This window comes from Antechinus flavipes, chromosome 4, assembly GCF_016432865.1.
Source record: "Antechinus flavipes isolate AdamAnt ecotype Samford, QLD, Australia chromosome 4, AdamAnt_v2, whole genome shotgun sequence".
NCBI classification, from domain to species: domain Eukaryota; kingdom Metazoa; phylum Chordata; class Mammalia; order Dasyuromorphia; family Dasyuridae; genus Antechinus; species Antechinus flavipes.
Window position 1 is genome coordinate 354073803 of NC_067401.1, and position 23615 is coordinate 354097417.

The 23615-nt window shown below is 33.7% G+C and overlaps 1 protein-coding gene across 6 annotated transcripts in view; it reads left to right on the top strand.

Annotated features, from left to right (window-relative positions):
• Positions 1-23615, top strand: part of QKI (QKI, KH domain containing RNA binding) — a 177153-nt gene that overhangs the window by 77699 nt on the left and 75839 nt on the right. For all 6 annotated transcript variants that reach the window (XM_051998075.1, XM_051998078.1, XM_051998077.1 and 3 more), the window contains exon 3: positions 6033-6149. In XM_051998075.1, coding sequence (XP_051854035.1) covers positions 6033-6149 — 117 coding nt within the window. The remainder of the gene's footprint in view (positions 1-6032; positions 6150-23615) is intronic.

Below are 23615 nucleotides of genomic sequence, written 5' to 3' on the forward strand. Positions count from 1 at the left end.
CTCAAAATAGAATTTTCACTTAAATGGAATTTGAAAAATTATACTTTTATCTACATATGTTGAATTTATCAATGCTGCCTTAACATCAACACAATACATTATTGTATTAACTTTTTAAAAAAGTTTTCCCTGGTATGGTTATCTGATCTCTTTATTTACAGATTATTCACAATTCACCTTCCATTTCCATTAGATAGCATTTTACCTATAGAGATTCTGGATGGAATGCCATAAAGCATTAATTCCATGTGCTACAGTAGACAAAAGAAATGGGAGACATTGTGCACAAAACAGATAATGACTCCAAGCCTTTTCAAATAGAACCTTTATAGAGAAGGTAAGACAATTTCTAAGTCTTCCCTAGTTTGGGAGCAAATCCTGTTTACTTTTTTGGCAAATAATAACCATCCTTTTAATACTAGGTTCTAGTAATTTTATTACTGTAGCTTCTTAATCATGGAATATTTACCAGAACTCTTAAAAATTGTTGCTTTGTAAACCTCCCAGCCCAAATAAACTTTTTAATGTATTTCCTAATTTCATTTGCTCTTGTTTCTCACATTGGTTCAATAATGGATTATTGTGAACAAAAAGAGTTTTCTTCCTAAAGTTTTGTGAGGAAAGAGATTTGAAAGAATAGTGTTCGGTTAAATAAAATCAAGTCAGATGCAGTTTAAAAACATTGAGAAAAACAATTATTTGACTCTCATAAGAAAGGAATAGCAGTATTTTCCTAGGAGGGTGGTTTCAAATGATTACAGATGACTGAGAAAATCAAAATTCCCAGCTTCTGTTCTTTATCAAGAAGAATGACCTTGGAACTAGAAAGTCAACATTTTTCAGAGCAATAAAGATAAATTAGGACTTAGTCCTTGCATCTTTCAGTTCTTAATGCCAAGATTTCTTAAATCCTAAAGAATTTGTAATTTTTTCATCAAGACATTAAAGCATGGACTCTTAAACCTAGGGTCTATGAATTTAAAAAGAATTGGTAATTATAGTCCAGAGGCTGCATTGCAGAATTCCTGTCCAGAGTTGACACACAGAGATCTATGTAATCCTGGGGAAGACAATTGACCATTGCGGGGCTCCCCTAAACAATTCTAAAGCTCTTAAGTTGCAGAGAAGCTCTACTAGTACTTTAGTAGTAGAGGAAGAGCTTTCTACAGAGGTGAATTCATAAAAAAAAAAAAAAAAAAAACATTAAAAAAAAGCATAATTAAGTCATTACTTTTTTTTAAAGGAGTTAGAAGCTCCAGTTCAGAATTAGTAATTATGTTAATTTTTAGTAAAATTTTAAACTAGGTTTTTAATTAGAAAAGGCAAAGGTAATCTTTGGAAGCTGTCTATGGTTTTCATTGTGCCAAACTAAAGTGATTTCATTTTTAATAACAATTTGTAGAAACTCAGATGTAGAGCTGGAAATATCCTCAGAGAGACTATCTAATTTTGACCCTCTTGTCCTTTTATAGAAAAGGAAACTCTGGCATAGGAAATGAGTTGCCCAAAGCCACATGTGTGTAGATTGAGAGGTTACTTTAACTCAGGTCTTTTGATTAGAGCCAGATATCTTTTCATTATATTAGGCTAATAGCCTAATATAAATTTTACTTTGCTTCTAGAGATCTCGCCAGCTTTTTTTTTTTTTTTTTATTAAATGGTGACCCTTCACCATTTCTGAACCACACAGATTCAAATTGTACCTCTGACTTTATTACCCATGTACCTCATTGGGAAAGTTACTTAACTTCTTTAAAGCTTAGCTTACTTATTTTAAAACAAAGAACTCTTTAAAATTCCTTCCTGCTCTTTATCTATGATCTTTTGTTGTTCTTCTGAATTAATTAACAATTAAAATTAATTAAGTTCATTTTGATTGAATTTAGAACATCCAGAAGAGATTAACCAGTGTGAAGGGCTTTTGCCATAAGATCATTGTGACCAAAGCTATATAATCTACTGAACAAAGTCACAGAGGTCCTCAAACTTTTTAAATAGGGAGCCAGTTCACTGTCCCTCAGATTGTTGGAGGGGTGGACTATAGCAAAAACAAAAACTTTGTTTTGTGGGCCTTTAAATAAAGAAACTTCATACCCCTCTGGGTGAGGGGGTTAAACATCTGGCCTGCAGGCCGGAGTTTGACGACCCCTGAGTATAAGGTCAAGTGAAAATGTTTATTTATAAAATATCTTAAAATCCTTGAAGGATTATAGTGTTTAAGTTCATAATGGGAATAGATTCAGTGTTTGGAGAAAATGAAACTTATTTGGTAAGGGACCTGACACTTGTATTAAATGCTTACTTCATTAAATAAAAAGATTTAAAAAATTAAATCAGATCTATATTGTTGGGGTTAATGAAAGAGAGCAATGAGGTGGATAATTAAAAATGACATGGCTTTGGCATACATTTTTAATTCTCATTTTGTAGAAGAATAATTTCTGGTATTGTTTAACATTAGGGCTTCATGACCCTTCTGGGTCATGAATCCCTATGTCACTTGTGAAATTTGTGAGCCTTGTCTCAAAACAGTGAATAAGATGAATAAAATAAAACATGTAGGATCACAAGGGAAACCAATTATATTGATCTATAAAATATCAGTTTGTTTCTTTAAAGTTCACTTACCCCATTTTAGTGTTCCTCAAGCACCATATTAAAGATTTTTTTCTTTGGTTTAAAGCCTCAAGTTGTTCCCAATTGCGTTGAAAATAAATTAGGAATCTCTCAACCTGCATTTCAAGGCTGTTTACAATTTGTCCTTATTTTCCTATATATATCCACTCCTTCATCTATGCTCAGTTTCTGAATGTTTTAGGAAAATGCCTTTCTCTTTTCTTTGAAAAGGCCTAAAGGTACATTGCTTTGGGCACCTCAGATTATCTTGGTCTGTGCTATAAAATATAATGGCTAAATGAAATAAAAAGATTCTTAAAGTAATGATGGTGGGGAGGTGAGTGGTTGTGATTGTGATGGTTGTTTTAAGTGATAGCTGTTGCTTTGAAATGTAATTACAGATAAGCATCTATATTCCATATTAAACATTTTAAGGGAAAGTCTGATTGGGAATTTAAAATTGGGTTCACAAGAGTAAGCTTTGGGAAATGGGTTACTCAATAAGCATTTATTAAATGCTTACTATGTGCCGGGCTTTTTGTTAAGTCATGGGAGTTCCAAAGAAAATAAAAAATGTGTATCCTACTCTCAGGATCTTGCATTCCAGTACAATGACTACATATAGACAAGAAACATATCTGTTGTTCTGGTGTTCAGTTGTATTCTGATCTTTTCTAGTCCTGTGGCCTGCTGGCTAATTGAATGCAGTACTTTAAAGCACCATCTTTTAGGATTAAGCTCAGCTAGAATTCTATCTTCTCTTCTAATCTTATTGTTAGCACTATTTCCAAGGGTCTTAATTTTCCAGGATATCTGCTTCTAAATCAGTAACCACAACATGGTGGTGGTTTGTGATGTTGAGATCTTTCTTGTATGGTTCTTTTGTGTATTCTTTCCATCTCTTCTTAAGCTCTTCTACTTCTATTAAGTCCCTACCATTTCTGCCCCTTTATCATGCCCATTTTTGCAAGAAATATTACCTGGATACCTTTAGTTTTCCTGAGGAGACCTCTTGTCTTTCCTATTCTATTTCTTTGCATTACTCATTTACAATATAAATGAGTGAGAGTGTGTGTGTGTGTGTGTGTGTGTGTGTGTGTGTGTGTGTGTGTGTGTAAATTTCAGGTGGTGGAAGACTGGGAAAGATCTTGGGAATTTGATTAACTAGCATGTGAAAAGGGAGCATGTTGTAGTCTAGGGAGAAAACTAATGAAAAAAGGAGATAATATATATGTATACGGAATACCAGTGTAGTTATCTATATTTTAGAATGGGAGATGGTGTAGAAACCAAAAGAAGACTGGAAAGCTGTGTTATGAAGAGCTTTAAAATGCCAGACAGAGGGTTTATATATTTGATACTGTGGTTTAGGAGATTGAGAGCAGTACTTATGACCTGTACGTTAGGGAAGATAACTTTGGCAGCTGATGAGAGGATGAATTAAGAGTAGGGAAAAGTGTAAGGCAGGAAATTTGATTAAAAGACTTTCAGTTGAGAGGTGATAAAGAACTATACCAGCTTGCTGGAGAGATGAGAGTGGCATGTAGTAGACTTTGTTATTTTTATAAATTACATGATTTGAATAGATGGTATATAGAATAAATTTGATTTGGAAATCAAGAATTAGAATTTGTGTGGACCGAGAGGATGTGGTTCCCTAACAATAAAAGTTAAGAAGAAGAGAGATTTTGGGAGGAAATAGGATGATTTCTGTTTTGGATTTGTTGAGTTCGAGAAATCTCAGGCCCATCTAAAAAATTTTAAAAGTAGATTATGATGCAACACTGGAGTTAAGGAGGAATAAGACTAGATAAATAGAAGTAGATCATTGAATATAAGGGAGATGATGAGATCACCAAATAAAGACAGTATTGAGGGAGAAAAAGAGAGGATCCTGGACAGAATCTTTGTGAGAAACCCCATTATTAATTGTTATCTGAATGAAGTCAGCAAAGGAGATTGAGAAAGAATGACAAGAGATGTAGGTGATGATCCAGATATCTTGAAAACAGTATTAAAGTATAAAGAAATGTCTAGGTTCAGAAAGGTGAAGCTTGAGGAAAAGCAATTACATTTGGCAATTAAGAGATCACAGTCAACAAGAGAGCTAATTCACTGTAATAAGAAAAGAAATTAGCTTGCCGAAGGTTTCAGAGCTCCTCTGAGTAGAAGAAAAAGGAAGTATCAAAAGATAGGAAATTATCCCAGAAGGGGTGAAGAGCCACAAAGTGAATAAATAGCTAGCCATGATAGTGAGGTTAATTTTGAGGATGTGGGAGACATGGAACTGTTTAGTAGAAAGGAGTTAAAAAAATTACAGTGTGGGGGAGAGGGTAGAATCAAAGTTGGCAAGTAGAGGAACACTTCTTCATATGAGAAAGAAGGAGGAGATAATAGAAGATGTGAGTTACTGGGAAATGGGAGCTGCAGTGATTCCAGTTTTTATTGTAGGAGTCCACATTCTTAACTGAGAGAGTAGAGCTAAGAGAATTAATGCCCTGGTTTGAAATAGCTGCTGGTATATGTAAGTAAAACTAATCTAGTAAGGAAATGCAAAAAGATTTTGCTAGAGTGAAGGTCCAGCTGAGACAATGTAACAAATTTATAGAGAATAATGATCTCTAATGTTGCCCCTTCCACTCCTAACTTTTCAGCAGCTTATATTTCTTTTTGGAGAAGGTTAAACTTTTAAAATTAGCTGTACTTTTGAATAAGTTCTGCTATTGTATGCTTTAGTCATATTGATCATTTGTGGCTTTGCATTTGATAGTTATTCCTATTCCCTTGCCTCATTTTATGTTGTCATTCTATCTCCTGGTTACATCACTTTACTGATTTTGTTTCCTTAAGAATAATCCTCAATGAAGCCTTCTTTGACTATTACCCAATAACTTCTCAGTGATTTATTATATACACTATTGTCCTGTACCATGATGGTAAAGTATTTGAAGTCTCCCTTAAGTGTTTTATAAATTGTTTTGTGGATTTTAGTCTCCTCTCAAATCTCAATGTCAGCTCCTTCCAGACATAGGAAATTTGTACTATTTTCTATTTGTATTTCCTATTGCCTGATTGCCCCGTGGTCAACTATTTTAAAATGTCAGTATTACAAGGATCTGTAATTTCTGTGATATAGATTGTAACCTTTCCTTCATTATTAAATGATCTTCTTTGAAGAAAATAACAGAAATACAGTAGAATCTGTGTTATCTTAGTCATGGACTCAAGGGATTTTTGAAGGATAAAAATGATTTCCTCTCCCTTTTCAATTTTCTGATAGCCTAAAAGGAAGAATTATAAGGTTTTTGAGTTATTTTGCTTTGTTCTTAATCATGACTTTATAGCAAAATTCCTAATTTTTTTTATGAATGAGATGGAAAAACAAAAAGCTTAAACGAAAAATTTTTGTATTCCAGTTTAACTTTGTTGGAAGAATCCTTGGGCCCAGAGGACTAACAGCTAAACAACTGGAGGCAGAAACAGGATGCAAAATAATGGTCCGAGGAAAAGGGTCAATGAGAGATAAAAAGAAGGTAAGTCTTTGAAAAGGGATGGAAATAATAGAGTGAGTCAGTGAGAATGAGAGTGAGAGTGTTGTATGGGTGTGGGTAAACACATACCCACACATTCATACTTTTTTTAATCTTTCTTAATTTTGACCTTTTATGAATAATAGTTGATTGCACATAATTCTATGTAAGGCCTTTAGTAAAATTAGTCAATAAAGGGTAAAATATTTTGAAGTGACGGTCATTTTTGGAAGATTGCTATATGAACCTTCCTGGTTTAACATTTATTTTTCAATTAGTCAAAGAAAATAATCTTTAAATAATTTTGAATGAAGATTTAGTCATCTTCACTATCTTCATAATCACTTACTTTAGTGGCTATGTTTATAGTTGCAAGTCTGGAGAATTAATCAGAATATGTATTGTGTATGCAAAAATGTTTAGTTTAGAGTTTGAGACATTATTCTTCTGTTGTCAAGTTTATCATGAGAAGAATTAAGTAGCTTTGGATTGTGTGTCTGTGTGTGTCCGTGTGTGTGTCCGTGTCCCCTTGTCCCATATATCCCATAGTTGTACAACAAAATAAAACATGATCACCCAGATACAAGTCATTCTATTTGTCTCTCTTACTTCATACTTTTTGTTGAGATACTAAAGGCTTTACTTTCAGATGAATGGGAAGAAAATTATTTTGAGGTCTTAAAAGTGAGTTATTCTTTACCTTTCAATCTCATTGAATATTTCCTCTTATCTCCACATTTATTTTTCTTGCATTTTGATTATTGTATCTAGGAAGCAAAGACAAGTAAGTAAAAATAGTCTTCTAAGGGCACAATTTTCACAAGTACAAAAATTCAGAATTAAGTGAAGGTAGCAAAGAAATCTAAGCAAAATAGCATGTATTTTTAAAGCAGTTTTAAAGTCAAGAAGATCAGAATGACTAGAACTATTACTGGGAAGTTAGGGGATAGGAACTAATTGACATGAAAAGAAAACACTACTGCTCCACTCATTTCTTTCCTTTGTTTCTGTTTTCTCTGCCAAGGGAAATAATCTTTGGACTAAAAAGTGAAAACAAAAATGATTAATAGGGAATTAATACCTAAAATAGGTAAGGAGATGAGATAAGAAGTGGTCAGAATGACTTCAAGTCACTTGACCCAGATGAATTATGTACTGGGATATTAAAAATATTGACAGATGTGATTATCAAGCTGCCATTAGTGGTCTTTTTTAGGAAAAGGTATCATAGGATTAGAAAAGGACAAATGTTCCAACATTTAGAAAGAAAGAATAATCACGCCTACAATTCTAGGCTATTAAAAAATAAATAAATAAATAGCATATAGAAACTGGAAAATGAATGGATGCCCATCAATTGGAGAATGGCTGGGTAAATTGTGGTATATGAATGTTACGAAATATTATTGCTCTGTAAGGAATGACCAGCAGGATGAATACAGAGAGGCTTGGAGAGACCTACATGGACTGATGCTAAGTGAGATGAGCAGAACCAGGAGATCATTATACACTTCGACAACGATATTGTATGAGGATGTATTCTGATGCAAGTGGATTTCTATGACAGAGACTTAACTGAGTTTCAATGGATAAATGATGGACAGAAACAGCTACACCCAAAGAAGGAACACTGGGAAATGAATGTGAACTATTTGCATTTTTGATTTTCTTCCCGAGTTATTTTTACCTTCTGAATCCAATTCTCCCTGTGCAGCGGAGAACTGTTCGGTTCTGCAAATATGTATTGTATCTAGGATATACTGCAACATATTTAACATATATAGGACTGCTTGCCATCTTGGTGGGGGGGGGTGGAGGGAGGGAGGGGAAAAAAACGAAACATAAGCGAGTGCAAGGGATAATGTTGTAAAAAAAAATTATCCTGGCATGGATTCTGTCAATACAAAGTTATTATTAAATAAAATAAAATTTAAATAAAAAAAATAAAATAAAAAAAAATAAAAAAAATAAATAGCATAATCTGAATTTGAATTCAGTTCACCTAACTCCAAAGCCTGTGATCTTTCAGATGCCAAATATAGTACAGAGTTCACTGTCCTGCTTTCCTTTCTGTTATCTGACTCCAACCCATCTATATGGTCTAATTTAGTATAGTATAGGACTTTTTGTCCTTTCTTCTAGCCAAGCTATCCTCCTTATCCTTTCTCAGTGATGAACCATATATCTAGAATAAATATCCCACCCTTTGAAATCCTTATGTCCTTTAAGACCCAGCTTAAAATGGGGATAGGACAGGGAGAGGAGGGGACTATTCTAAATTATCTTTCTGGACATCTTCAAACTTATGGGTGATCTTTTCTAGGGGGAAAAAAATCATTATGCATATAGTTGCATTTCAAAAGAAATGCATCTTTTTTTTTTTTTATTATGAATACTCTTATAGTCCTTTCATGTCATAGTTTAGTCCGTGAATTACTGTGACCACAGAACAAGGTTTCTTCACCTTGATGTTAATTTAGTGGATATGAATTATCTAAATTTCAGTTTCTTAAACAGTTGCTTTGCTATCACACCTGGGTTTGTAGGCAAATTTCTCATATGAATAGGGGTTATAGGTAGGAAGCTGAAGAAGGCCTGCTCTAAATCTGGCCTAATTGATTCTTATATAATATCCCATTGCTAAATAGTTTATTCAAATTCATCCTTACTATATACTTCTCTGGAATGGCTTTTAGGAACCCATTTTCACTTAAACATTATAATGATGGAATGGAGCAGAGCTTGAAAAAATTATTTTGATTATAAATTGCTATAAAATAGTATTAAGTTATGCTTCTTGGACTCCTTGGTGGAAGATAAGCTCATTCTAATGATGAAATCAAAGTTCTTGAGTATTTACATATACTCTATGATATGAAAGATGTCTTTTTTTCCCAAACATTTGAAGACTGCCAAATCATTGTCATTGTACAACATGTTCATTTCCTTTTTAAGGTACTATTTTTCTATTTTGGTACATTTTTATACAATTCTCAACTATTTTCCTTTAGAGTGAGTAGAAATCCACAGTGTGGTTACTAGATTATTTGATATAGATTCACTGCTGAACTTCCAAAAACAAAACAAAACAAAACAACATCCCCCCCCAAAAAAAAAAAATAAAAACTTTGTTATTAGAAACATATTTAATGTACAGTGCATAGGTTTACTATTAAATTCTTTAAAGAATCCATGATATCTGTGGGGTACTCCCTTAAGACACAATTTGCAATACATTTATTGCTCATTATTGTGATGAAGAAATATTATTTGTTGTTAATTCTTAGGTGAAGATTCTTTCTGAACTTAACTGTACTTGTCCTTACATAAGAGCAACATTGACTATCTCTGCATACTTATTTATTTAAAACCTTTTCAGTTTGTCATTGCTTGAAGGACCATTCCTGTACAGTAAGACATTGTGCTAGAACCTTAATGGAAGGCATAGATACAGTTGGACATTTAACATAATAGAGCTGTAGATTATATTTTTAATTTATGTTAATATATTACCTATTTTCACATAGCTATTTGCACATTGTCTGCCTTGAGCTGTGTCTACTTTTGGCTTTTCGGTATTCCTAGCAGTTGTGCAAGTGGTACTGTGGAGAGCTTTGAGCCTGGAGTCAGCAACACCTGAGTTCAAATCCAGCCTTAGAAACTAGCTGTGTGACTCCTGAGCAAAATACTCAATAATTGGCTGTTTCTTAATAAATCAAATAAATAATAGATATGTTTACAGTTTTATGATTTACAGTTCTGTACTAAAAGCGATGCATTGTCTATATAAGTAGGGAGCTTAAACAGAGATCAAGGAAAATATTTTAAACAATTCACATGGCAGATCATAGTGATTCATGCACATTATTGTGCATGAAAAATTGGACATAACTTTTTATTGGTTATTCTTTAAATTTACTAAGACTTGTTCTCGCAATGCTTTTCTTTTTCTTAGCTGTTTCTTTTACTGCCTGTTTCTCAGTAGAATAATTTACTAGGGAGATAGGGTTTTTTATTTTGTTTTGTTTTTTAGTTTTGATGATTTGGGACAAACAGCAAAGTTCTTCCTCTGTTTCTATAACTATACCTTTTTGAATTTCAGAATGAATATTTTTAATTCAACCCTTTAAAATATTATTTAATGAAATTGCAGGATGCTTCTACATTATTATTGATTGATTATATAAGGCTATGTTCATAGATAAGGAGAATTGGAATGATTATTATAGACACATACTACAATTTGTTTGATATTTTACCTCTTTGGGAAGTTTTTATTAAAGACCTTGTATTCATTCCAATCTAGAAGAAAGTCTTTTCTTTACCCTTCTGCCCAATTCTTTGATTTCCCTATGTTGACTAAAGAATAGGGACAAATTTTCATACAGCCAAAAAATGTGCAGTGAGAAAAGACCCACATAAGTGATTTTTGTTCAGTCATTTCACTCATGTTCAATTCTTCATGACCACCATTTGGGCTTTTGGCAAAGATACTGGAGTGGTTTGCCTTTTTCTTCATTTTATACATGAGAAAACAGATGCAAAATGGGCTAATTGACTTGCCAAAGATACCTAATAAGTGATTAAGAGCAGTTGAACTCAGGAAAATGAGCCTCTATCCACTGTACCACTTAGTTGCCTATATCAGTGGTTATCTTTTTTTTTTTTTTTAATAACTTTTTATTGACAGAATCCATGCCAGGGTAATTTTTTACAGCATTATCCCTTGCACTCACTTCTGTTCCGATTTTTCCCCTCCCTCCTTCCACCCCCTCCCCCAAATGGCAAGCAGTCCTTTACATGTTAAATAGGTTACAGTATATCCTAGATACAATTTATGTGTGCAGACCCGAACAGTTCTCTTGTTACACAGGGAGAATTGGATTCAGAAGGTATAAATAACCCGGGAAGAAAAAGAAAAATGCAAGCAGTTTATGTTTATTTCCCAGTGTTCTTTCTTTGGGTGTAGCTGCTTCTGTCCATCCTTGTATATCAGTGATTATCACACTTCTTTACAATTTAACATTTATGGTTCGTTGTAATTTATAGAAATTTCAAATAACATTTTTTCTGTGCTGTTTGCAGTGGTTAAAAATAAATTGCCATTGTTTAGTCCACAGAGGGTTATATTAGGAAAACAAAGTTAATATATATTGTAGATGTAGAACATATCTGAATAGATCTCTAGGAAGGAAAAATGTTATTTCTAGTAATATACTAGGGAAAAAGTATTTGTTCACATACTTCATTTGAAAATTACTTTAGTGAGTTGTACTGTTGTTTTTCCAAATTAAAAATGAAATTTGCCAGTATTTTTACATATTTAGATTTTATCATGTAATATCCTCATCAACACAGAGAAATAACTGATAACTGATATAGTCATTTACTTAGAAAGAAACTTAAACTTAGAATTTGCTATCTGAAGTTTTCCTTTGCACCTAGCTATGTCCATGTCCTATTATTTCTTATCACCTGCCATGTCGTTTAAAGTATTTAAAGCATCAATGGCATTGAAATTATTGTACTTGAGGTTTATGTATATATATTCAAATAGTGTATATATATATATATTCCTTGACTTAGGAACACATATTTTGCAAGCACATAAATCCAAACTCTCTTCTTGGTGATTTTTGTTCAGTCATTTCATTCATGTTTAATTCTTCATGACTCCATTTGGGTTTTTGGCAAAGAAATTGGAGTGGTTTGCCTTTTTCTTCATTTTATTCTTTATTTATTCTTGGTGACACTCAGGATCATAATCAAGTACTTTTAGGTTAATCTTATCACATGAAATAAATTTAGGTGGGTTTTTCCCCCCTTGCTTCTACATATATCCATGCATTTCATATGTGTCTTTTAATAAAAAATTACATTGTTTTCCTCTCTCCCTCCCTCCCCCTTCCCTTCCTCTTTTCCTTCCTCCCTCACTTCTCCCTTCCTCCCCTTTCCTCCTTCCCTCCTTCCTTTCCTTTCTATTATTATTATATTGTTTATTTTTTTTTACTTATATACCCTAGTTCAGGCCTTGATCATCTCTTTGCCTGGACAGGTGCAATGCCTAATAAGTGACTCCTTGTTTTAGTCTTTTCCCATTTAAATTCTTTTCATTCTTCACTTAACTGCCCAAGTGATTTTCTATATTGTAGGTCTATTTGTTAACCTTCTTCTTTCCCTTCTTTGACCCCCCTAAACTATAGCTCTCTAGGATTAAATATAAATTTTCTTTTTGGCATTTCAGTATCTTTTATGTCCTAGCCCTATATTCCTGTTTTCACATTATTTACCTTTCTTCTCTTCATATCCTATGCATTTCCAGTAACTTTGGTCCTTTTGTAGTTCTGCCCTGGGGAGACATTTAGAAAGGGTAAAACAATCTGAATTATCAGGGAACCTACTTCGAAAAAATTAGATATGAAGAGTATGTCTTTTACAATCCTCAATTAGGTGAGAAATTCATGCCCAACCACACAATCGAGGATACCATAAAAGATAATTTTAGTTACATAAGACAAAAGAAAACAAAAAAAAAAAAAACTTTTTTATTCCAACAGTTGTCTCATTTTTTTCTCTTTTCTGGTACCTATCCTCAAAGTCACCTGTTATTTCCATAAGTCTGCACTGCATTTCCTATTTGTCATCTTTTTTTTTTTTTTTTTTTTTTTTTAAACAAATTCTCCAGGCAAAAACCATCTAACTTGCTTCAGGGTTCAATTAATGGGCTATCTCTTAGATGAGGCCTCTTTGTTCCTGTTAGTCCTAGTTCCTTTTCACATCATCATTTTTATATTGAGCTATTTACATAATATATCCCCCAGGATAATTTGAGTTCTTTGAGGCAAAACCTTTTTCATTTTGTTGTTTGTTGTACAGTGCCTAACATAGTACCTCCTGCCTAATAAAGAAAGTTAGGAACCAGATTTTTGATTTTATTGATAAAAGGAACTCTGGGATGAAGGAACTTATAGCAGTGTAGACTGGCATCTCTCTGTAGCTTATGGGCTGAGAGTTACTAAAGTTAATAAGTTACTGTAGTCTAGAGGCATAGCTAAAGCTTTCAGGTTTCTGAAACTTTCCACTTGTAACCCACTTTTTCCCTGAGAAATTTTTACATAATTCCCAAGTGTGTTTGTGTGTGTGTGTGTGTGTGTGTGTGTAATACAAATCATACTTTTACTGATTAAAAAAATCATGTCACAACCTCCACATTCAGTTATGATGGGGAAGTGAACCATAATTCAAGAAACTGGGGTTTTATAGATAGTAGGAAGACATTAAATAGACATTTGGTGAGGAACATACTTTTTTTGTTAAGGATCAGCGTTAAACTCAAGTCTTCCTTTTCAGTTTTCCATATTCCTAATAGACATTGCTTATATGCCTTTTGAATTGAATTGGGTTAGAAATCTGCCCTTAATACTAGCTCTGTGACTAAGGCAATATAAATTACTAAGTCAGAGTTAGGATGGGTCTTGTTTTGGTGGAAGATTTTCCTGAACTTAATGTTAGCTGTAAGATAGTCTTTTTTTTTAAAGTATTATACCTGACCACTTGCTGTTATAGAATTCCTGCTGTAACAAAATATGCTTGTTGTCATGGTCTAAATTGTTCTCACTACCATCCTGGAGCAACACAACATTAAACAAAAAATGGAAAATTAACTTTCTCTTTTATACTGCTAACTTGTATGGAGAGCTATATCCAACTTGATTTGGTGTTGAAAAATCTAGTGTTGCAGTCTGCCTATATATTCATGGGAATGAGAATTATTGGGGTCTATTTTAATTGGTATAGAGATCTCTTGGTGTAGAAATGATATTGCTGCAAGTCAGAAAAGATTCATTTATCTGTAATTTATACATTTAGAAACTTGGTTTAGCTAGTGAGAGGTTGAGTGACCCATTATCACTTAGCTAGTATATTTCAGGGGGTCTTCCTGACTCTCGTGCTGATCTTTATTTGCTATCACTCATTATTCTGGACTCTATAAAATTTTGTAACAGGACAGTATCATCAGATGATTGCTATCCTTCCAATTTTCTTTTCTAAGACCTATATTTGGTTATATTGTCCTTATTGCTCAGAGATTCTTTATTCCTAGGGAAAATATAAAGCTTTCAATGCAAAGACTTAATATTATCCGCTTTAATTTTTTTATTTCCTGGGATAATATGGAGGGAGATATTAAGGGAAAAAAGAACCTGTAAGTTTCTATTCTATAAGTATAGAATCTTTATTTCTCCTTGTGTTTTCCTAACAGTCCCAACAATAGATTATAATTGTCTGTGGACACTATGGAACAGAAAGCAAAAATTATGCATTAATTTTACAGATAGAAATGTGGGAGAGATAGTATAATAGTTTTAAAAAAAAGTAGCAAGTGATAACATTGAAAAAGGAACCCCACTGTCTTTGGAGAATATTCACCCAAGAGATAATAAGTTCATGGATTTTTTATTTCCTTCTTTTCTACCTCCTTGCCCTTAGTACTGAAAGAACATTTTCTTGTTGATACTTTTGCTAATTAAGTTCTTTTAGGTACTACTATGTTATGACGTTTTAAATAAGTTTTTTGTGACCTAGCCTAGGATCATAACTGTAATTTAGAATATTTCTATGGGGAAAATATACCTCAAATTTCAAATATCCTATTTCAAATATGCTTTTCAAACCCAACCTGTACATGATTGTATATGTTAAAGAAGTCATAGAAGTATTGAATGATCTTTAGAAAGTGATCCTCATTCATATGGTGCTTTGAGTCTGACAAAACTTGAAATGCTTTCCCTTAAAGCATCTCTGTGAGCTAGGTAGAGCCACAATGAACATTTTTTTATAGAAGAGTGAAATGAAGCTTAGCGGGACTAAATAATTTGCCCCTAATTACATATAACAAGTGGCAGAATTTGGATTCTAACAGATGTCTCCTGATTTGTCATGCTAAATTATATACCTTTCTTTCTTTAAATTATCAACAAACAATAATAGCAGTACTCCAATAACTTGGTACTTTTGCGATTTCACCTTTTAACTGTCTTGAGAAATTTGGTGGTTATTGAAAAGCTCAGGATTAACTATGTTTTCTGTTTTTCTTTTAAAGTAATGACATTAAATTCAATAACAGTTGGATATAATTCTTTTCCTGAAGTTTGATTAGGTTTCTTTAGAAGAAATTCCTGTTTTGTTAAATATGATACCCTTAATACATGCTTGTATTAAATTATATTTCATTAATAAGAGATTTGTTGAAAACGTGTAATACTCTTCAGGCAGTCTACTTTTATTGAGTGCTTACTCTGTTCAATGTAGGTGACACAGTGGATAGAACACTTGTTTTAGAGTCTGGGAGACCTGAATTTAAAAAAATCTAGTCTCTAGCTATGTGATCCCAGCAAGTATCTTAACCTCAGTTTTCTCATCTGCAAAAAGAGAATATTAATAACATCTGCTTCCTGAGTTTGTTTCTAGGATCAAATGACAAAAATGAAGTAAAATATTTAGCATAGTGTGAATATACTGAATGTTAGTTATCAATCAGTTCCTTCCTCCCTTTTGTTATGACCAATTCAGATTCATATGTCTTGTTGCCTCTAAAATATATAGGAGTATTTTCAAGGTAGCAGTTTACATAATTTATAGTTCTCAAATGCTGCAACTTTAATAACTTTAGTAGGATCTTTTAAGGAATTTAAAAGTAGAGGAATATTGAAACCTAAAAGTTATCCACATGAACCATCATTCAAGGCTCTTGATAGTTCTGGTTTACTTCCTTTGGATACTTTCTACATATATCCTTTCTAGAATGTGCCCCATAAATGTGAACATAGTGATCTATATATACTTTGAGCTGGATAAAATACAGTAAGATCTTTGTGTATTTGTGAAAGCTATACTTTCTCTTGAATCAACCCAAGACTGATCTTTTTTGCTTGTCATATCATCTTGCCATTGTATGAGATTGAGCTTGCAATCCACTAAGAAACTTTTGAAAGAAAAACTACAACATCTAGCCCATTCCTTTTCCATCCTGGATTTCTGAAGATTTGTTATTGGTTGGGTGTTTTGTTTTGTTTGTTTTTTAATCCCAAATATAAATTCCTTTTATCCCATGGGCCAATGTCCTAACTTACCACAGACAGTCCTTTTGAGTCTTGACTTTGTGTCTTGTAAATATGTTTTGAATTGAAGTGTTGATTAAAAATATTGAACTACACAGAACTTGGATACTCCACTGAAGTTTCTTTTCCAAGTTTTATCAAGAGTTTACAATTTGCAAAGTACTGCTGTGCTAAGTACTATGTAGTGTTTAAAAAGGGAGGCAGAGGAGCTAAGAGTAACCATTGCATGGAGCTTGTTTTTATAAGGAGAAATAATATCCACAGAAGATTTTTAGCTGCAAGTCATATGTAAATCCAATGGTCTTTTGGATGCCAGCGGAAAAGTAAATCGGCAGTGCATCTTCTAAAGTATAATTTATTTTGATAAAATCATGTCCATTTCTGAACTCTTTCAAAGAACAAAGGAATTTGACGTTAAGACTTTGTTAGCTGTAGTTGTAGCTGAACATGAGGACATAGTTTACAGGTCTCTAATTTTTTTTTTTTTTTTTTGGGTAGTTATTGGGTTTTTTTTTTTTTTTTTAATTGTATATGATACTTTTACAAGCTGAAGTAGAAATAGGCTGCAAGGTTATTGATCTGGCAGTACTGCTAATTCCTGTGATTTTAGGGCTTATCCAGATAAGCATCCTTCAAATAATCCCATCATGTTTCATAATCTTTCTTCACACACACACACACACACACACACACATACACACACACACACCCCTCTCACCCCTCACCCTCCCCATTTGATTATCAAATTTAATCACATTAAGAAACTCCTGTAGCTCCTACTGTATAGAAAATGCAAACTTCTCTATTTGACATTTAAAGCCTTTACTGAGAAGTTTTGTAAGCACACTTTCTATTTTCTTTCCTTTCTCTCCTACCTGTTCTTGGAATTTAATATGTATGTATTTGATATTTACTTATTTATGTGTGCTTTTTTCCTCTTTCTCCCTAACTCCAAGAAAATTGAACTATGAAGGAGAGAACTATTTTAATTTTTTTCTTTATTATTGAATTGAATTGAGATTCTTTGATAATTCTGATGGCATATTTTTTTCTGTCTTCATCACCTGTCACCCAGATTTTCTGTGTCATTCTTTCTCTTTTCTTGGATTATCTCATTTTCTTGGTGTACAGTGCTCTCCTCTGCCTTCTTTTCTTTAATCTATTCTACTTTTTTTAGGATTGATGAGACCCATCATGAATCTCATATCTCTAGATAGATAATTAGGAAAAAATTAAGCATTTATCTAGTGTGTACCAGGTACTGTGCTAAACTAAATGCTTTACGTATATTATTTCATTTGATTTTCACAGTAATCCTATGAGGTAGGTGGTGGTACAGTTGAAGAAACGAAGCAGAGATTGCTATTTGCTTAGGATCACATAGCTAGTAAATGTTTCAATACTAGGTCTTCTGGATTTCAAGCTCTGCCCTCTAGCTGTTGCATTTTACCTATAAGGTCGAATTTGCATTCTTAGATGGAAGCCTCTAGTTTGAATTGTTGCTACTATGTTGCACAGTAGGTACTTGTGTTATTGCTGACTCTTTTCTTGCATTTTTAACTCCTACTATTGATTTTCTGCTGTTTTTCATCCTAGATCTATAATAACTATCTGTAGCATCTTTGTAGATGGACACACACGCATACACACCCCACCCTATTTAAGTTCTAAAAAAAAATTTAGGGAAGTGTATTAGCATATCTTGTTAGGTATACTCAATCCTTGCTAGTAACTTGTCATTCATCATTAAGTGTTATTTAGAAACAAGAAAAAGACTGATAATATAAGACTGTACAGAATCTTAATTGGAAGAGATCTCAGAAGTCATGGCTTCTAACTTAGAACTGAATAGGAATTACCACTTACCAAAATGTTGGTGGGTAGATAACCACTTACTTGAGTACTTTCTTTAACGGGGAACCTGTTAGCCATTAGCTAACCATGTTAGCTAAATTCAGTTAGCCATTGAATAAATTCAAATTTAATTTCTTTTGGACAGCTCTAATTATCAGGAATATTTTTACTTAACATCAAACTGAAATTTGTATCTCTGTATCCTCATGCTTTTATTATGACCTTCCACCTTCTTAATTTCTGTTCTGCGATGTATGAAAGCCTTAGAAGTATTTGAAGACAGGTATATTTCTTTCTCTGCTCTCCTACCCCTTCCATCTTAACTATCCTCTCTTACTGCCCCACATAATCTGTTCCACATTTTATGTCTTCAATTTCTTCAGTTGCTCTTTTATTTCTATGGTGTTCTCTCTTAAATTTAAGATCAAGGATTATTTCTATTTGTGTCTGATGTTCTAGGTTGCCTTTTTCTTGCTCATAAGAGATCAGAGAGATAACATTTTGCTAAGTTGGACTTCCTATACATAGATGATCAAGAGTCATGTGATTGATTCTCCTCTCTCCCTTTGAACAGGGTCATTGACATCATTCCATCTAGCACCAGTCTCCTAATTGGCCTCTTCAGAGAATCACTTTCTCTTCATGCTCTAGACTAGCCAGTTTGCAAGGATAGGAGAGAAATGGCATTTCTTCAATTGTCCTCAGTGATCTCCACAAAATACTAAAAAGACTCCATCAAGAAGCTGAATTTTATTTGAGTGGTTGATAATGATTCAATGATTCTCAAAGAAGGAAAGATTATTGAAAAACCTGAACCCCAAATCAAATATTCACAGACAGAGCCATACCCTTGATTTGCCTGCAAATAAGTGACTGTCATGTTAAAGAACATGTTAAAGAAAGTCCTTTAACTAATCACAGTGAAGTGTTATTTTACCTATTATTGCATATTGCAATATTTCAATCTCCCTCCTTACCTTAGCCATCTAGTTCTTTCTCATGCCATTGTCCCTGTCCCTGTACTTCCCAGTCTTGCCCCTTTGTGAACCAGTTCAGCTATACATTGGCTTGTCCTCTTAAGCCCTTTACTGATATTGCCAATCTTGTTATGCCACACTTCAGCCTTGAATCACTTCCTTCACTCCTATGTAAGTATTACTGAAAATGGAGAAAATCACAAATATGCTGCTTACACCTACTATATAACTTTAATAGGGTTCTCGTTGCAGCATTCTGGTCTTTATACTCCCCTAATTGACTAAGCACAATAATCTCTCAAAAACTTCTTCCCCCTTCCCTCCTTTTCTTCTTTTCTCATCACCCATATGCCTTCTGCCTCTTCACGTTCACACTAAGAGGTAGTTTTTCTCTTTGGCAGGGCAAACCCCCATTTTCTCCTATAGATGGACCACTCTATTATCCTTGCTCTTTAATTTATCTTCAGTCTCCTTTATGGTATATTTCTCTACTTTCTGCTCACGGTTTCCTCAACTTCAAAAATCCTTTATTTATTCTCTTTGTGTTTATAACATTGTTGAAAAGATCTTCTACAATAGTTTTCTCCAATTCCTATTCTCTTATTTTCTTCTTAACTTCTATCCTCATTCAATCAATCCAAGCTGTTATCTTCAAAGTTACCAATAATCTTTTAATTGCTAAATCAAAGGTGATTTCTCAATCCTCATCCTTCTTGTTCTTTCTGATTATGCTCTTCTTGATATGTTCTTCTCTAGGTTTTTATGACAATATTGTATTCTTCTATATTGTATATAGACAATACTTTGTCCCTTCTTATTCTCCTTTGATGTTCAGGTAATGCCTACCCAGGGTATTCCCCACAGGTCTACACTAGAACTTTTTATCTTCTCTCTGTGTATTTTGATGATCTTATTAGCTCACAAAGATTGTTATATTCTTATGCTGATGGTTTTTAAGTTTATATCTCTAGCTCTTAACCTTTTTGCTGACCATATCTTTCCAACTGCCTGTTGCATATTTTGAATATGTCCTAGACATATCAAATTCAACTGAGCTCATCTTTTATCTTTCCCCAAATCTCCTCACTGGCAAGATTTCCGCCATCTTTTAATCTCCAATCAATTAGTTTTTTGCCAAGTAGTTGTCTTTCTTGATTCCACATACCCTTTTACAACTTCCTCACTCCACAGCCATGTTTCCTCTGTTGCCAAGGCCACAATATCGCTAGTATATGTCCCTTTCTCTTTCTTCTCTGGTGCAGGTTCTCATCATCTTTAGCCTGCCTAGAGTATTGCAATAACTTGCTGATTTGTTTCTGTCACAGGTGTCTTTCCTCTTAATTTGCTGGCAGTGATTATTCTAAAGAACAAGCCTGACGATGTCACACAGTTATTCACTATACTCCAATGGCTCTCTCTCTTTTCCAGAATGAAATGTCAGATTATGTTTGGCATTCAGATCTTTTATTACATTTCTCCCAGCCAACATTCATGCTTTCCAGTGTTCTTAACTCTTGACTCTCACCTCTCTTGACCTTCTCTTTCTTGCTATTCTATGAAGAAGGCACTCTATCGCTTATCTCCTAACTGGACATTTTCATTGGTTGTTCTCTATACCTGGATTATTTTCCCCCATCATCTCCACTTCCTGACTTTAGGTAAGATCCTTTCTTGAACCCTTGATTGTTATTGCTTTCCCTCAATTTTTACCCTGGGGGAGAGACAATTAGAGGGAAGAGAGACATACATACATACATACATATACATACACACACACATGCATTGTTTTGTACATATGTAATGTTTCCCTTTAGGAAATAAATTCCTAATAAATTTTAGTGGCACTCTTAAGATCAAATATAAAATCTTAATGTTTGTTATTAAAAGCTCTATAAAGGGGATATGAAAAAAAATAGGGACTATACTTAGAGGGTTGTAAAACTCTGCATAACTTATAACTTTTGACATTACTAGGTCTTTATTACAAAGAGATCAAACAAAGAGGAAAAGGGCTCTGTATGTATATTTATAACAGCTCTTTTAGTAGTGGCAAAACATTGAGGGGATTGCCGTCAAGTAGAGAATGTTTTGATTGATATAGGGTACTTTATTTGTTAATAGCTTTTATTTTTCAAAATACATGCAAAGATAGTTTTCATCATTCACCCCCGCAGAACCTGGTGCTCCAAAATTTTCTCCCTCCCTCCTTACTTTGCCCTTCCCTTGAACAACTAGCAATTGAACAAAGGTTAAACATGCGCAATTCTTCTAAATCTATTTGCACAGAAAAATCAGATGAAAAGGTGGGTGGGGGAAACAAACAAATAAACAACAAAAAGGTTGAAAATACTATCCTGTGATCCATATTCAGTTTTCATAGTCTTATCACAAATCACAATATTGGAATTGCTTTGATCATCTCATTGTTGAAAGAGCCAGATCCATCACACAGTTGTGTTTCTGTATACAATGTTCTCTGTTTCTAATTACCTCACTTAGCATCAGTTCATTTAAGTCTTTCTGGGCTTTTCTGAAATCAGCCTGCTCATCTTTTCTTATAAAACAATAATGTTCCATTACATTCATATGCCATAACTTATTCAGTCATTCCCTACTGATGGGCATCCACTCAATTTCCAGTGATAGGATACTTTTGTGATATAAAATATGAGGAACAGCATGGTTGCAGAAAAACTTGGGAAGAACTTTAAGCTGTTGCAAAATGAAGTGAAAAGAAGTGTGGAACATTGTACACAATAATATTGTAGTGATCATTAACTGTTGTTAGGCTTTTCCCCTTTCCTTTGTATTCTAATCATTCTGTGCAATGCATTGTTATTGTTCAGTCATTTTTCAGTTGTGTTTGCCTCTTCATGACCCTGGTTTGGACCTTTCATGAAAGATGCTGCAGTGGTTGGCCATTTCCTTCTCCAGTTCATTTTATGAATCAAACATTTGAGTCAAACAATTAAATGACTTGTTCAGGATCTGATAGCTAGTGTCTGAAGCCAGCTTTCAACCCAGATTTTCTGACTCCAGGCCATACATAATAGGTGCTTAATAAATGTCATTGACTGTCTCAGTCAATATTTGGTACTTAATAGGTGCTTATTAAATTTTTATTGAATCATTCATTATAATTTGTCAGTTCAGCCTTCTCACCCTCTCCCACTCCCATAGAATATATCACCCAGAGTTTAAAATTGTAATCTTTTCCATTCTGAGGTATCTATAAATCTCTTTTATAGAAGCTCAAGTTTTTTGAGGCTATCATTTTTATTTTCAGCATGCAGTTTACTAAAATTTATGTTTTTCACCTTACCTATTATCTTGTCATGGCATTTTTGTCCTATAGTTGATTAGTTAATTGTTAATTGTACTCATGTTTTAGAATTATATTTATTGCCATTAATTTTCAGTTTTGAATCTTTTAATCCTGTTTTTCTTATCCATATTAGGTCTCCATTCTAACTTCATATTACTTAAGAATATGAAAAAAAACAAATAATTGGTGCTTTCAAGTTTTTATAAACAGATCATATCTGATATTGTAGCTGCCACCAACAGATAGACATGAGTCCTGGAAGTGGCAGTATCCTTAGGCTCACCCCACCAGCCATCCAGGGAAACACAGCTTTTATTCAGAAAATCATTTACCACAAATACCACAAATAGTGGAGGCAAGCCAGCCTAGTTATTAGACAAGCTGTGTCACTTAGGTCAAAACTCCACAACCACTTTGATGACTATCTTCATTTCAACTCTATCGGATAGAGAAAACCCAGGACCTTGAAGCTAAGAACCTTTTGAAAACGGTGCTTCCAGCCCATTGCCTTCACTCATTGTTCTGAGGTACTACAGCTATGGAGATGTATCCTGGTAACTGCTCCTGTTGGAGTTGGAGCCACAGCCACTAATAACAATCATTAAAATTTTAATAATGATGAAAATCACCTCCACCAACATTATTTATATATTGATTGCTTCATGTAGCCACTATCCTTTAAGAGGCACCTTACAATTATTACTTCATTTGAGTTAATTTGCAATAACCCTAGGAGTTTGGTATTACTAAACCAAACTGAAGGTTAGAAACTGAGGTTAAGTTACCCAGAGTCACACAGTCTGAGGCTGGATTTGAACTCAGGAAATTTGGGTATTCAGGACTCCTGGTCTGATACCCCTCTATCTATTTTGTCACCTATCTGCCAAAGATAGTATCTGATGACATATTTGAAAACACATCTTTGTGATTGTAAAATTGGGGTTTTTCTATGTTGTCATCAGATTCCTTGGAATTGTAAAGCAGTTCAATATCAGAACTTATTGCAAATTTTTAAGAGTAGAAATTATATTAAAGAAAAGATGAATATCACTCTAAGGAACATGATACCCTTCAGTCTGACTTGTAGCTGAAGCCTTCTTGTCTTCCCCATTATAGAATGTGAACTATTTAAAAAGTAGTCACTGCTGCTTCTAGTGCTTCAGATAGCATTTTTCTAAGTTGCCTGTGATTC